Source organism: Rhinolophus ferrumequinum, chromosome 2 (assembly GCF_004115265.2).
Source record: "Rhinolophus ferrumequinum isolate MPI-CBG mRhiFer1 chromosome 2, mRhiFer1_v1.p, whole genome shotgun sequence".
Taxonomy (NCBI): Eukaryota; Metazoa; Chordata; class Mammalia; order Chiroptera; family Rhinolophidae; genus Rhinolophus; species Rhinolophus ferrumequinum.
Genome location: NC_046285.1, coordinates 143,469 through 156,355, shown reverse-complemented (window position 1 = coordinate 156,355; position 12,887 = coordinate 143,469). Strand labels below are relative to the sequence as shown.

Sequence of the window (12,887 nt, the reverse complement as noted above, 5' to 3'; positions counted from 1 at the left end):
CATCCTCTCCTTTATTAATACATTCAGCGAGCACAGGCTGAGAGCCAACTCTTGGCCAGACCTATTGCTAGCTCTGAAAACATAAAGAGATGGTTCGCACCCCCTGCCCCAAACTGACAGTGAGTGAACTGTCCACCTGGTGAATGTCTGCTTGTTGCTTCTCAAGGTCAGACTTTCCTGACCTCCTGAAAAAACTGCCGTGGTCCTTTCTTTACTGATTCACTGATCCAGGCACAAACTAGCTATGGTCTCGTGTACCCACTACACACTTCTTTGTCCGTCTCCACTTAGCCCTCCCCCTGGAGCAAGCCCTAGAAAGTGGCATCTGTCCATGAGTGCAGGAGCTCTGCAGCCAAGCAGGAGCAGTACGACCTGGCAGGAGGAGCACGCAGCCGCCCAGAGTGGGGATGCCCACTACTGAGGGCCAGGGAGGTCACCAGCATTGGAACAGAAGGAAAAGCACAGGAAAAGGGGTGCAAGTAGTGAAAGATCGAGATCTTTGGAGATGGGCTTTCTGAGGAATAAGGAGGGAGGGTGGAACAGGGCTTAGGGGATGAGCAGGCAGAAAACAAAACACTTGGTCGAGTGAGAAAGCTGTTGTTGGCCTGGTGGGCCTGGCAATCTCAGTGCTCGCTGTTTCCCCATAACTCACGGGAAAAATGGGTTTTAACTAGTTTCTTCATTCATCAGGCTGTTCTTGGATATTCCCCAAGTACAGCAGATATGTTCAGGTGACATGTGTTCAAATACTGTCTTTATTTCACCTTTATCTTTCTCAATCTCTCTTCAGAAAGCATGTGAAATACTGGGAAGGATGTAGGCTCGGGGTCCCTTAGAATTGCACCCACTCCTGCCTAGGCTTCTTCAGGCAAGAAAATTAAAAACTACACCTCAAAGGGTCACTGTGCTGCCCGTGGAGGCCACCACAGGCCGGGTGGCAGCTCCCGTCCTGCAGCTGGCTATGGTGCACACCTGGTTGGGCTACAGTGCACACCTGGTCAGGGCCTGGAAGGCCTCCTGTGGTACAGCATTGCGAACATAGAGTGCTGTGTGCTTCATGAGCTGTGACAGCGGCTGGAAGAGGTGCACGTGGTACAGGATGGTCTCCAGGTCTGCATAGTGGCGGTGTTGGAACAGCAGCTGAGAGTTGTAGAGGACTTTGCATTTCCCATATTCTGATTTGGTCATTCTGCGAGAGAAAGCCACAGGACAGGCTTTAACACTGTTCTGCAGGCTCTTGAAATACTTTGTGGTTTTGCTCTGGCTGGCAGAGCTTTTGTTTAAAAGCTTGAGGGGGGTGGTGGTGTAAGAAGCATGGCAGCATGAAGGGTCCCTTTGATCTCTCTCATTGAAGTTCAACAACTTAAACAGCTAAAATTCAATAAAAGATTCCCTGTGCAACACACATACACATCTGAAAGATCTGCGTATTGAAACATCTGAAGGTGGGTGAATAGGGAGAACAGGGGAGGAGGGAAGGGGGAAGTGCAGAGATGTGGACTGTGGACACAGCTCTGAGCTAACTCTGTGTCCCGGGACAGGAGCACCCAAGGTGCATGCAGGAGTACTCTCTGTGGCCCCGAGCATTCCTGCCTGAGGGAATCAGCATATAATACTGCTGAACCCAGGGATCAGCGCAGAGACCTCGGGGCAGAGCCTGTATATGCAAGTGTGACAGCTATGGTCTAGCAGCCCTCACCGCCAGGCAGAAAACAAAGCCATGGAGCCAGGCTGCCTCCTCCAGCCTCACAGAGCTTGCCCTCCTGTACCCTCCCAGAGCTAACAGCAGGCCCCAGAAGAAACTGACAGTGAGAGTCAGGTTATAAAGCAGAATATCTGCAGCCCTGAGCACTGGAGAGAGAGAGTTCCTGAGGGGCAGACACATACTGTGGCTAATCCCCGTGACAAGTATGGACATACAGAGGCAGCTGAGGTCTAGTGGTCGCCATTACGAGGACACAAAGCTACAAACACACCAGTGACAAGTATGGAGATACAGACGCAGCTGAGGTCTGGCGGTCGCCATTACGAGGACACAAAGCTACAAACACACCAGTGACAAGTATGGAGATACAGACGCAGCTGAGGTCTGGCGGTCGCCATTACGAGGACACAAAGCTACAAACACACCAGTGGCCTCTCCCAGCCCACCCCACCCACACACATCACAGCTGGTCTCAGCAGGGTACCAGGGACTCCTCAAATAGCACAGCACTGCATCTAGTTGTAGGAGCAGCACTGTGATTTCAGGGGTTCAGAATCCCATCACCCACCACATTTGCCCATGAGGGTGGTGCCCTGAGACTGAGGTGACCTGGTCACAGAGGAGACATCCACCTCCCCAGGGAATACAAGGCATTTTTCACCTCTCAGCAGAGTTGTACCAGACCAAATAAAATGCTCCAGTGCCAACTATTGGAAAACAAAAAAGATCTCTTATCAACCAGCTGCAGAGCTCACTCTGATACGCCTAGACTGAGAAAGAATCCATCAAATACCATGAACTACCAAGGTTTGAGGCAGCTCTGAAAGAAAACGAAAAATCTCCAGAGAATAAATTTAAACACATGGAAATATTGGACTTAACTGACAGAAAATTCAAGACTGCAATTCTGAAAAAACTCAATGAGGTGCAAGAAGACTCAGGTAGTTTAATGAACTCAGAAATAAAATTAATGAACAAAAGCAAACTTTATCAAAGAGACTGAAATTTTAAAAAGTAACCAAATAGAAATTCTGGAGATGAAGAACTCAGTAAAAGGCATGAAGAATGAAATAGTGATCTTAGGAAACAGAGCTGACCAGATGGAGAAAAGAATTATGATATCGAAGACAGAAATCTGGAAATGATGCAGATGCAAGAAGAGAGAGACTTGAGATTTAAAAACAACAAAATGAAAGACGTCTACAAGAATTATCTGATTCCATCTGAAAGAGCAATATAAGAATAATGGGTATACTGAAAGGAGAAGATAAGGAGAAGGGAACAGAGAGTCTATTCAAACAAATAATCAATGAGAATTTCCTACCTATGGAAAGAACTGGATTCCCAAATCCAAGAGCAAACAGAACACCTAATTATCTCAATCCAAAGAGGCCTTCTCCAAGGCACATTATATTTAAAACTGTCAAAAATTAATGACAAAATATTCTCAAGTCAGACAGGGTTAAGATGATGGTAATCTATAAATGAAAACCCATTAGATTATCATTGGAATTTTCAGCAGAAACTGTACCACCTAGGAGAGAGTGTAATCAAATATTTAAATGATTGAAAGAGAGAAAATACCAGCCAAATATAATATATCCATCAAAGTTATCTTTTAGATATGAAGGAGGAATAAAGACCTTTCCAGACATGCAGAGGCTGAGGGAATTTTCCACTATAAGGCCTGCATTACAGGAAATACTGAAGTGGGTTAGTCTACCTGAAACAAAAAGACAACAGGACACAAAAATATGAGTAAGATGACTAACAGAGAGAAGCAGAAAACTGCAACCCTTTTCAGAACAAGGACTGTATACTTAAATATAACAAAGGTTAAAGGAGATAAAATATTTTTAAAAAGAGAGAAGATGATGACTATAGCTACTGTAACTCAGAAATGAACTCATAAATAACTCATAAATAAGTAAATAAATAAATAAAGGAACAGCATAAATAAGGATAATTTGTGACAACAAAAACATAAAGGGGAGGAGAAGTTTTGAATTTGCAAAGGAAAATGGAGATAAGATGCATGCAGAAGAAAAAGGATTACTATATACATGACACTTTCTTTTACATTAACTTAATGATACCTCTCAAAAAAATCCACAACTGAGACACATAACATAAAAAAAGAGGTAACAGAAGAAAAATAATTGAATATCACCAAACTGAAATAACACACAGAAACACAAAAGCAAAGAAACAATGGAGACACTGAACTACCAGAAAACAAGATAAAATGGCTATAGGAAATCCTCGGACATCAATAATGACCTTAAGTGTAAATGGACTGAAGTCACCAATAGAAAGGCAGAGAGTAGCAGACGGGATCAAAGGCAAAGCCGATCCAAAACTCCCTTCAGGAGACACATCCCAGCTGCACAGACAAATACGGGCTCGAGGTGAAAGGGCGGGGGGAGAAAATCCTTCAAGCAAACGGCATTCAGAGAAAAGTGGGTGTGGCCGAACACAGCTGATGAAACAGATTTCAAGACAAGAACAGGGTAGCACGAGACAAAGATGGACATTTCATAACAACAAAGGGAACAATACATCAAGAAGACATAACATTTATCTACATATACGCTCCCAATCAGAAAGTACCACAATATATAAAGCAACTACTATCAGAACTAAAGGGGGAAACTGACACAAACACAATAATAGCAGGGGAACTAAATACCCCATTGACAGCTATGGACAGACATTGACACAGCACTTCATCCTAGAACACCAGACTATACAGTCTTTTCTAGTGTACATTTCATGGAACACTTTCAAGGACAGACTATATGTTGGAATATAAAACTAGCCTTAGCGGATCTAAGAAAATTGAAATCACACCAAGCATATTCTCTGCTCACGCTTTGAAATTTGAAATCAAATGCAAAATCAAGTGGGAAAACCCACAAGTATGTGGAGATTAAACAACATTCTACTAAAGAATCACTGGGGCCAAGAAGAGATCAAAAGACACATAGAAACAAATGAGAATAAAAATGCATCGTATCAAAACAGTTGGGATGCTGCAAAAGCAGTAATAAGAGGGAAGTTTTCATAATTACCAATCTCAAGACACAAACAAAAAACAAATCCCAAAAAAACAACCTAACATTACACCTTAAAGAACTAGAAAAAGAGCAAATAAAGCCCAAAGTCAGCAGAAGGAAGAAAATAACAATGTTTAGAGCAGAATTAAAAGAAATAGAAAACAAAAAGACAATAGAAAAAGTAAATGCAACAAAGAGCTGATTCTTTGAAGATGAATAAAATTCACAAACCCCTGGAATCACTAAGGAAAAAAGAGAAAAGACAAACTAAATAAGAAATGGGTTCCAGAGAAATACAAAGAATCAGATGAAATACTATGAAGGACTATATGCCACCGATTTCAATAACCTAGAAGAAATGGACAAGTTCTTAGAAACATATAACCTTTTTAGACTGAATCACAAAGAACTGGAAAATATAAATAAACCAATTAACAGCAAGGAAATTGAAACGATCATCAAAAGCCTCCCAAAACGCAAAAGTCTGGGACCAGATGGTGAATTCTACCAAACATTCAAAGATGATTTAATACTTGCTCTTCTCAAACTCTTCCAAAAAATTGAAGAAGAGGCAATACTTCCTAACTCATTTTATGAGGTCAACATTAGCCTGATACCAAAACTTGTTAAAGATAACACAGAAAGGAACACTATAGACCAATATCTCTGATGAATACAGAGGCAATAACTCGAAACAAAATACTGGCATATTTAGTACTATACATTAAAAATATTATACATTATGATCAAGTGGGGTCATTCCAGGAGCATAGGATGGTTCAACATATGCAAATCAATCAGTGTGATACATCACAAAAACAAAAGAAAAGATAAAAACATATGATCATATAAATAGATGCAGAAGAAGCATTTGACAAGACAAACATCCTTTTATGATTAGAACATTTAATAAAATGCATATAGAAGGAAAGTACATCAACATAATAAAGGCTATATATGAAAAACCCTAAGCTAATATCATACTTAATGGTGAAAAACTCAAAGCTTTCCATCTAAGATCAGGAAAAAGACAAAGATGCTCTCTCTCACCACTGTTATTCAACATAGTGTTGGAAGTCCTCACCAGAGCAATCAGGCAAGAGAAAGAAATAAAAGATACCCAAATACAAGATATCAAATTGTCAGTTTTTGCAGATGACATGATATCGAGAACCCTAAAGACTCCACCAAAAAAGTATTAGAAGCAATAAAGACATGAAGTTGCAAGATACAAAATCAATGTACAAAAATCCATTGCATCCCTAAATATTAACAATGGAATTTCAGAAATGAAAAAAAAATTCCATTTGCAATTGCAACAAAAACAATAAAATACCTAAGAATAAATTAACAAAGAATATGAAGGACATATACCCTAAAAACTACAAGACATTGTTGAAAAAAATTGAAGAAGACACAAAGAAGTGGAATGATGTTCTATATTCATGGATTAGAAGAATCAACATAGTTAAAATAGCCAAAGCAATATACAGATTTAATGCTATCCCCATCAAATTCCCAATGGCACGTTTTCAAGAAATAGAATAAAAACATCATCAGATTTGAATGAAATCACAAAAGACCCCAAATAGCAAAAGTTATCCTAAGGAAAAAGAACAACGCTGGAGGTATTACACTGCCTGATTCTGAATTTTTTAAGGAACCTCCACACTGCCTTCCATAACGGCTGCACCAGTCTGCATTCCCACCAACAGTGTATGAGGCTTCCTTTTTCTCCACAGTCTCTCCCACACTTGTTACTGTCTGTCTTGTTGATGATAGCCATTCTGACTGGGGTGAGGTGATATCTCATTGTGGTTTTTATTTGCATTTCTCTGATGATTAGTGATGTTGAGCATTTTTTAATATGTCTATTGGCCATTTGTATGTCCTCTTTGGAGAAATGTCTCTTCAGGTGCTCTGCCAACTTTTTATTTGGATTGTTTTGTCTTACTTTTTTTTTTTTTTCTGTTAATGAGTTGTATGACTTCCTTATATATTTTGGATATTAGCCCTTTATTGGAGGCACTGTTTGCAAAACTCTTCTCCCATTCGAGTGGTTGCCTCTTTATTTTGTCAATGGTTTCTTTTGCTGTGCAGAAGCTTTTTAGTTTGATATATTTCCATTCATTTATTTTAGCTTTTACCTCCCTTGCCTTTAGAGTCAAACTCATAAAATGCTCTTTGAACCCAAGGTCCATAATTTTAGTACTTATGTTTTCTTCCATGCGGTTTATTGTTTCAGTTCTTATGTTTAGGTCTTTGATTCATTTTGAGTTAATTTTGGTACACGGTGACAGATAGCAGTCTAGAGTCATTCTTTAGCACGTGGCTTTCCAATTCTCCCAGCACCATTTATTGAAGAGGTTCTTTTCTCCACTGTATGTTTTTGGTTTCTTTGTTAAAAATTATCTGTCCATATTTATGTGGCTTTATTTCTGGGTTCTGAATTCTATTCCATTAGTCTGTGTGTCTATTTTTCTGTCAATACCATACTGTTTTGATTATTGCCCTGTAGTACAAGCTAAAGTCAGAAAGTGTGATACCTCCAGGATTGTTCTTTTTTGCTAGGATTGCTCTGGCTGTTCGGGGTCTTTTGTGGTTCCATACAAATCTGATGATTTTTTGTTCTATTTCTTTAAAAAACGCCATTGGGATTTTGATGGGGATTGCATTAAATCTGTATATTGCTTTGGGTAATATGGCCATTTTAACTATATTGATTCTTCCATTCCATGAACATGGAATGTCTTTCCATTTCTTTGTGTCTTCAATGTCTTCTAAAAATGTCTTATAGTTTTCAGTATATAGGTCTTTCACATCCTTGGTTAAATTTATTCCTAGGTATTTTATTCTTTTTGTTGCAATTGCAACTTTTGTTGCAAAAATAATTATTATTTCTTATTTCTTTTTCTGAGATTTCATTGTCAGTATATAGGAATGCAATGGACTTTTACTTGATTTGTAACAGGCAAACTTACTGTATTCATTTATTGTTTCTAATAGCTTTTTGGGTGATTCTTTAGGGTTTTCTATATATAGCATCACGCCATCTGCAAAGAGTGACAATTTAACTTTTTCATTCCCAATTTGGATGCCTTTTATTTCTCTCTTTTGCCTGATTGCTCTGGCTAGGACTTCCAACACTATGTTGAAAAGAAGAGGTGATAGGGGACAGCCCTATCACATGTTCATGAACATAGAGCAAAGGGCCCGGTTTTCCACCGTTAATTATGATATTAGCTGAGGGTTTGTCATATCAAATGCTTTTTTTTGTTATAGTTACATGATTTTTATCCTTTATTTTTTTATGTGGCATGTGACATTGATCAATTTGCATTTGTTGAACCATTCTTTTTCCCCCTGGGATGAACCCCACTTGGTCATGATGTATAATCTTTTTAATGCATTGTTGCATTGGATTTGCTAGAATTTTGCTTAGGATTTTTGCATCTGAATTCATCAGAAATATTGGTCTGTACTTTTCTTTTTAGTGTGTTATCCTTACCAGGTTTTGGTATCAGGGTTACGTTGGCCTCATAAAATGAGTTAGGGAGTATTGTCTCTTCTTCAATTTTTGGAAGCCATCTGATCCCGGACTTTTGCTTTTGGGAAAATTTCAGATACTGATTCAATTTCCTTAATGTTGATCAATCTATTTAGATTTTCCAATTCTTCAATAGATGATTTGATAAAGAAGATGTAGTATATATACGCAATGGAATGCTATTCTCCCATAAGAAAAGATGAAATAGTACCATTTGTGACAACATGGATGGATCTTGAGATTATTATGTTAAGCGAAATAAGTCAGACAGAAAAAACAAGAATCATATGATTTCACTGATATGTTGGCTATAAAACTAAAAACAACAAAAGAGCAAGAGAAACAAATGAAGAAACAAAAACTTATAGACACAGACAATAGTTTAGGTGTTACCCGAGGGTATGGGGAGAGAGGGGTGGTAGATGAGGGTAAAGGGTATCAAATATATGGTGATGGAAAAAGAACTGACACTGGGTGGTGAACACACAATGTGATATATAGATGATGTATTATAGAATTGTACACTTGAAATGTATGTAACTTTGCTAACAATTGTCACTCCAATAAACTTGAATTTAAAAAAAAAGAAAGAAAAGAAAGATCTAAATAAATGGAGAAACATACCATATTCATGGATTGGAAGACTTGACATAGCAATGTGCATTGTCCCCAAAATGTACATAGGATTATCACATCCTAGCAAGACTTTTTGTAGATATAGACAGCTCACTGTAGAACTTACATGAAAAGGCAAAGGAACTAGAATAGCTAAAAAAATTTTGAAAAAAAGAATAAAGTAGAATGGATTATTTTACTTGACTTTGATTATATAGCTACAGTATATCAAGACTGCGTGAAACAGAATAGAGAACCCAGAAATAGATCCATATACTTATGACCTGCTGATTTTTTAGAAAGTTGCAAAAGCAATTCCATAAAAGAAGACAGTATTTTTTAAAAATTGTGCTTTAGTAATTGGATATGCATTGGCAAAAAACTAAAAGAGAACAAATAAAAAACTTCACCTAGTTTCCGGCTCAAGATGATGATGCAGGAAGATCCTGAACTCATCTCCCACAGATACACCAAATCTACAGCTACATATGAGTATGGAAGAGTTTTCTCTGAAAAAAAACCCTAAAAATTAGAAGAGCAAACCCTTCACATAGGGCAAAGAAGAAAAAAGTCACATAGAAGCAGGTAGAAAAGTCTGACTCATTCTCATTATAATCCCCACTTCCAGTGCAGCAAACAACAGTCAGAAGGAAACTGAAAATCAGCTTTGTCCTGAGGAGCAAAGGGTTTTTACTACATATTGTGCATCGCACCTTTTAAGACCAGCATTTCAGAGATAAGTCCCCAAAACATCTAGCTTTGAAAACCAGTGGGGCTTACTCCCACAATATACATGGGGCTGTGACAAACTGAGAAATGGTTCTTAAAGGGCTTGTGCCCAGATTCAATTGCCCCTGGGCCCAGTGCAGAAGCAGCTCTTTGAAAAACACCCAGATGTTATATGAAAGAGACTCATTTGCTAATTTTAAAGCAGAGGCCTGTTGGGATACTCTATGGGGATAGAGGCTGGTGGGCACCAGCCTGCTCTCCCTATGCCTTGTTGAAACTGGTAGGCACCATCTTTTTCTTCTCAAACTTTTCCTTTTCTTTTTTGTCTTTTTGGTCGGTGCCTCTCTGCATTCCCACTCTACTTCACATCAGCCAGTGGGCACCACCTTTATGCTCTTCCTGTGCTGTGTTCCAGAACATCAGTATCTCCTATAGGGGAACTTGTAAATGTGTGTGGTGCCTCAGATTTTAAACCTGGTAACCCAGTTTTTGCAGCTGCCGTAACTTGATTGTTTGGCTCTGGGGGGTAGGGGGTCTTGAATTTCTGGGTCCCCTGAGACTGTAGTTGTCAGAGAGACAGTTCTTGAAAGACTACCACTCCCAGGGCACTATACATAGGAGGACTGACAATTAAGTCCGCGAACTCATCCTAGAAAAAGTGCTACATACCTCACTGCTGAATATCACTATGGTCACCTTCAAAATACTCCCCTTGGGAAGCTATGCACTGATGCCAGTGCCTAGTCCACCCTTCAAAGCAATTTTGGAACTCTTTTTCTGGAATGGACATCAGAGCTCTCATCGTATTACCCTTGATGTTGAATGTCATCAAAATGTCTTAATGTCTTCCTTTCAATATTTCCTTTATCTTCGGGGAAAGAAAGAAGTCATTGGGGGCCAGATCAGGTGAGTAGGGAGGGTGTTCCAATACAGTTATTTGTTTACTGGCTAAAAACTTCCTCACAGACAGTGCTGTGTGAGCTGGTACATTGTCGTGATGCAAAATCCATGAATTGTTGGTGAAAAGTTCAGGTCGTCTAACCTGGAACTGAGCTGCGCCCTCCATAACTAAGATTGAAAGGACAACAACTTGACTTGGAAAAAGTCTTGGAAGTACACACTGTTCCCCAATAAAGTCCTGTTCCCCTTCCCCAATAAAATCTTAAAACAACAACAACAACAACAAAAAACAAGACTCGTCTATATGTTACCTGCAAGAGACTCACTTCCTATTTAAGGACACACAGAGACTGAAACTAAAGAGATGTAAAAGATATTTCATGCAAATGGAAACAAAAAAAAAGCTAGAGTATCTATACAAACATCAGACAAAACAGACTCTAAAATTAAGACTGTAATAAGAAACAAAAAAGGCAAAGAAGGGCCTTCTTTATCTGATGACAAAGAAGTCAATCCAATAACAGCCTAACATTTGTAAATATTTATGTACCCAAACTGGGAGCACCTGAATATATAAAGCAAGTACTAACAGACAAAAAGGAAGAAATAGGCAGCAATACAATAATATTAAGGTACTTTAATACCCCACTTACATCAAGTGATAGGTCATCAAGATGAAAATTCAATACAGAAATTTTATTTATTTATTTATTTATTACACTCCATCTAAAATCAACAGAATAACATTCTACTCAAATGCACATGGAACATTCTCCAAGATAGATCATATGTTAGGCCACAAAGCAAGTCAATAAATTTAAGAAGACTGAAATCATATCAAGCATCCTTTCCAACCACAATGGTATGAAGCTAAAAATCTTGTAATTACAAGAAGAAAACTAGGAAATTCACAAATACGTGAATATTAAACTACATGCTACTGAACAACCAATGGGTTAAGGAAGAAATCAAACAAGAAATAAAAAAATACCTTGAGACAAATGAAACTGGAAATACAACATACCAAAACTTGTAAGATTCAGCATAGTAGTTCTATGAAATAAATTAATAGTGATAAATGCCTCCCTTAAGAAACAAGAAAAATTTCAAATAAACAACCTAACTTTATACCCAAGGGACTAGAAAAAAAAGAAGAAGAAACAAAACACAAGTTACTAGAACAAAGGAAACAGAGGCATACCTTATTAAATTGTTTGCTTTATTGTGCTTCATATTCTACTTTCATCAACATTGAGGCAAGACGCTCCACCAGCAAAAAGATTGTCTTACTGAAGGCTCAGATGAGGGTTAGCATTTTTTAGCAATAAAGGATTTTTAAATTAAGGTATGTACATATATTTTAGACATAATGCTATTGCACATTTATAGACTACAGTATAATGTAAACATAATTTGAATATGTACTGGGAAACCAAAATTTTTTGTAGCTTGCTTTATTATGATATTCACTTTATTGCAGAGGTCTGGAACCAAACCCACAATATCTCCAAGGTATGCCTATAACAAAGATCAAAGCAAAAATAAATGAAATAGAGTTTTTTAAAAATAGGAAAGATGAAACCAAGGACTGGTTCTCTGAAAAGATAAATAAAATTCACAAATCTTTAGCTAGACACACCAAGAAAAAGAGAGAGAAAAATCAAATAATTATAACCAGAGACAGGAGACATTACAACTGATACCACAGAAATACAAAGGGTCACAACAGACTATGAACAATTACACATAAAGAAGTTAGACACACTCACACACAAAAGAAACAAAAACAAAGAAGAGAAAAAAAAATTTAAAAAGAAGGAAAAAAAAGAAATTAGACAACTTAGAAGAAATAGATAAATTCCTAGCAACATACAACCCACCAAGATTGAATCATGAAGAAATAGAAAATCAGTACAAACCAATTACTAGTAAGGAGACTGAATCAGTAATGAATAACCTCCCAACAAACAAAGTCCATGACCAGCCAGCTTCACAGCTAAATTCTACCAAACACTGAAACAACAATGAATTCCAATCCTTCTCAAACTCTTCCAAAAAATAGAAGAGGAAGGAACACATCCACACACATCTTAGGAGGCCAGCATTACCCTGATAGCAAAACCAGGTAAGGACACCACATGAAAATAAAATTTTAGGCCAATATCCCCAATGAACATAAAGGCAAAAATCCCCAACAAAATATTACCAAACCAAACTCAACAATACATTTGGTGGATCATAAACGATAATCAAGTGGGATTTATTCCAGGGATGCAAAGATGGTTCAACACTTGTAAATCAATTAATGTGATACACCAAATTATCAAAATTAATT

At 37.9% G+C, this 12,887-nt stretch overlaps 1 protein-coding gene across 1 annotated transcript in view; it reads right to left on the bottom strand.

Moving 5' to 3' along the window:
* The window catches only part of CFAP92 (cilia and flagella associated protein 92 (putative)), a 129,829-nt gene that overhangs the window by 23,976 nt on the left and 92,966 nt on the right, over positions 1-12,887 (bottom strand). Inside the window, exon 11 of the mRNA XM_033121420.1 lies at positions 995-1,189. Coding sequence (XP_032977311.1) covers positions 995-1,189 — 195 coding nt within the window. The remainder of the gene's footprint in view (positions 1-994; positions 1,190-12,887) is intronic.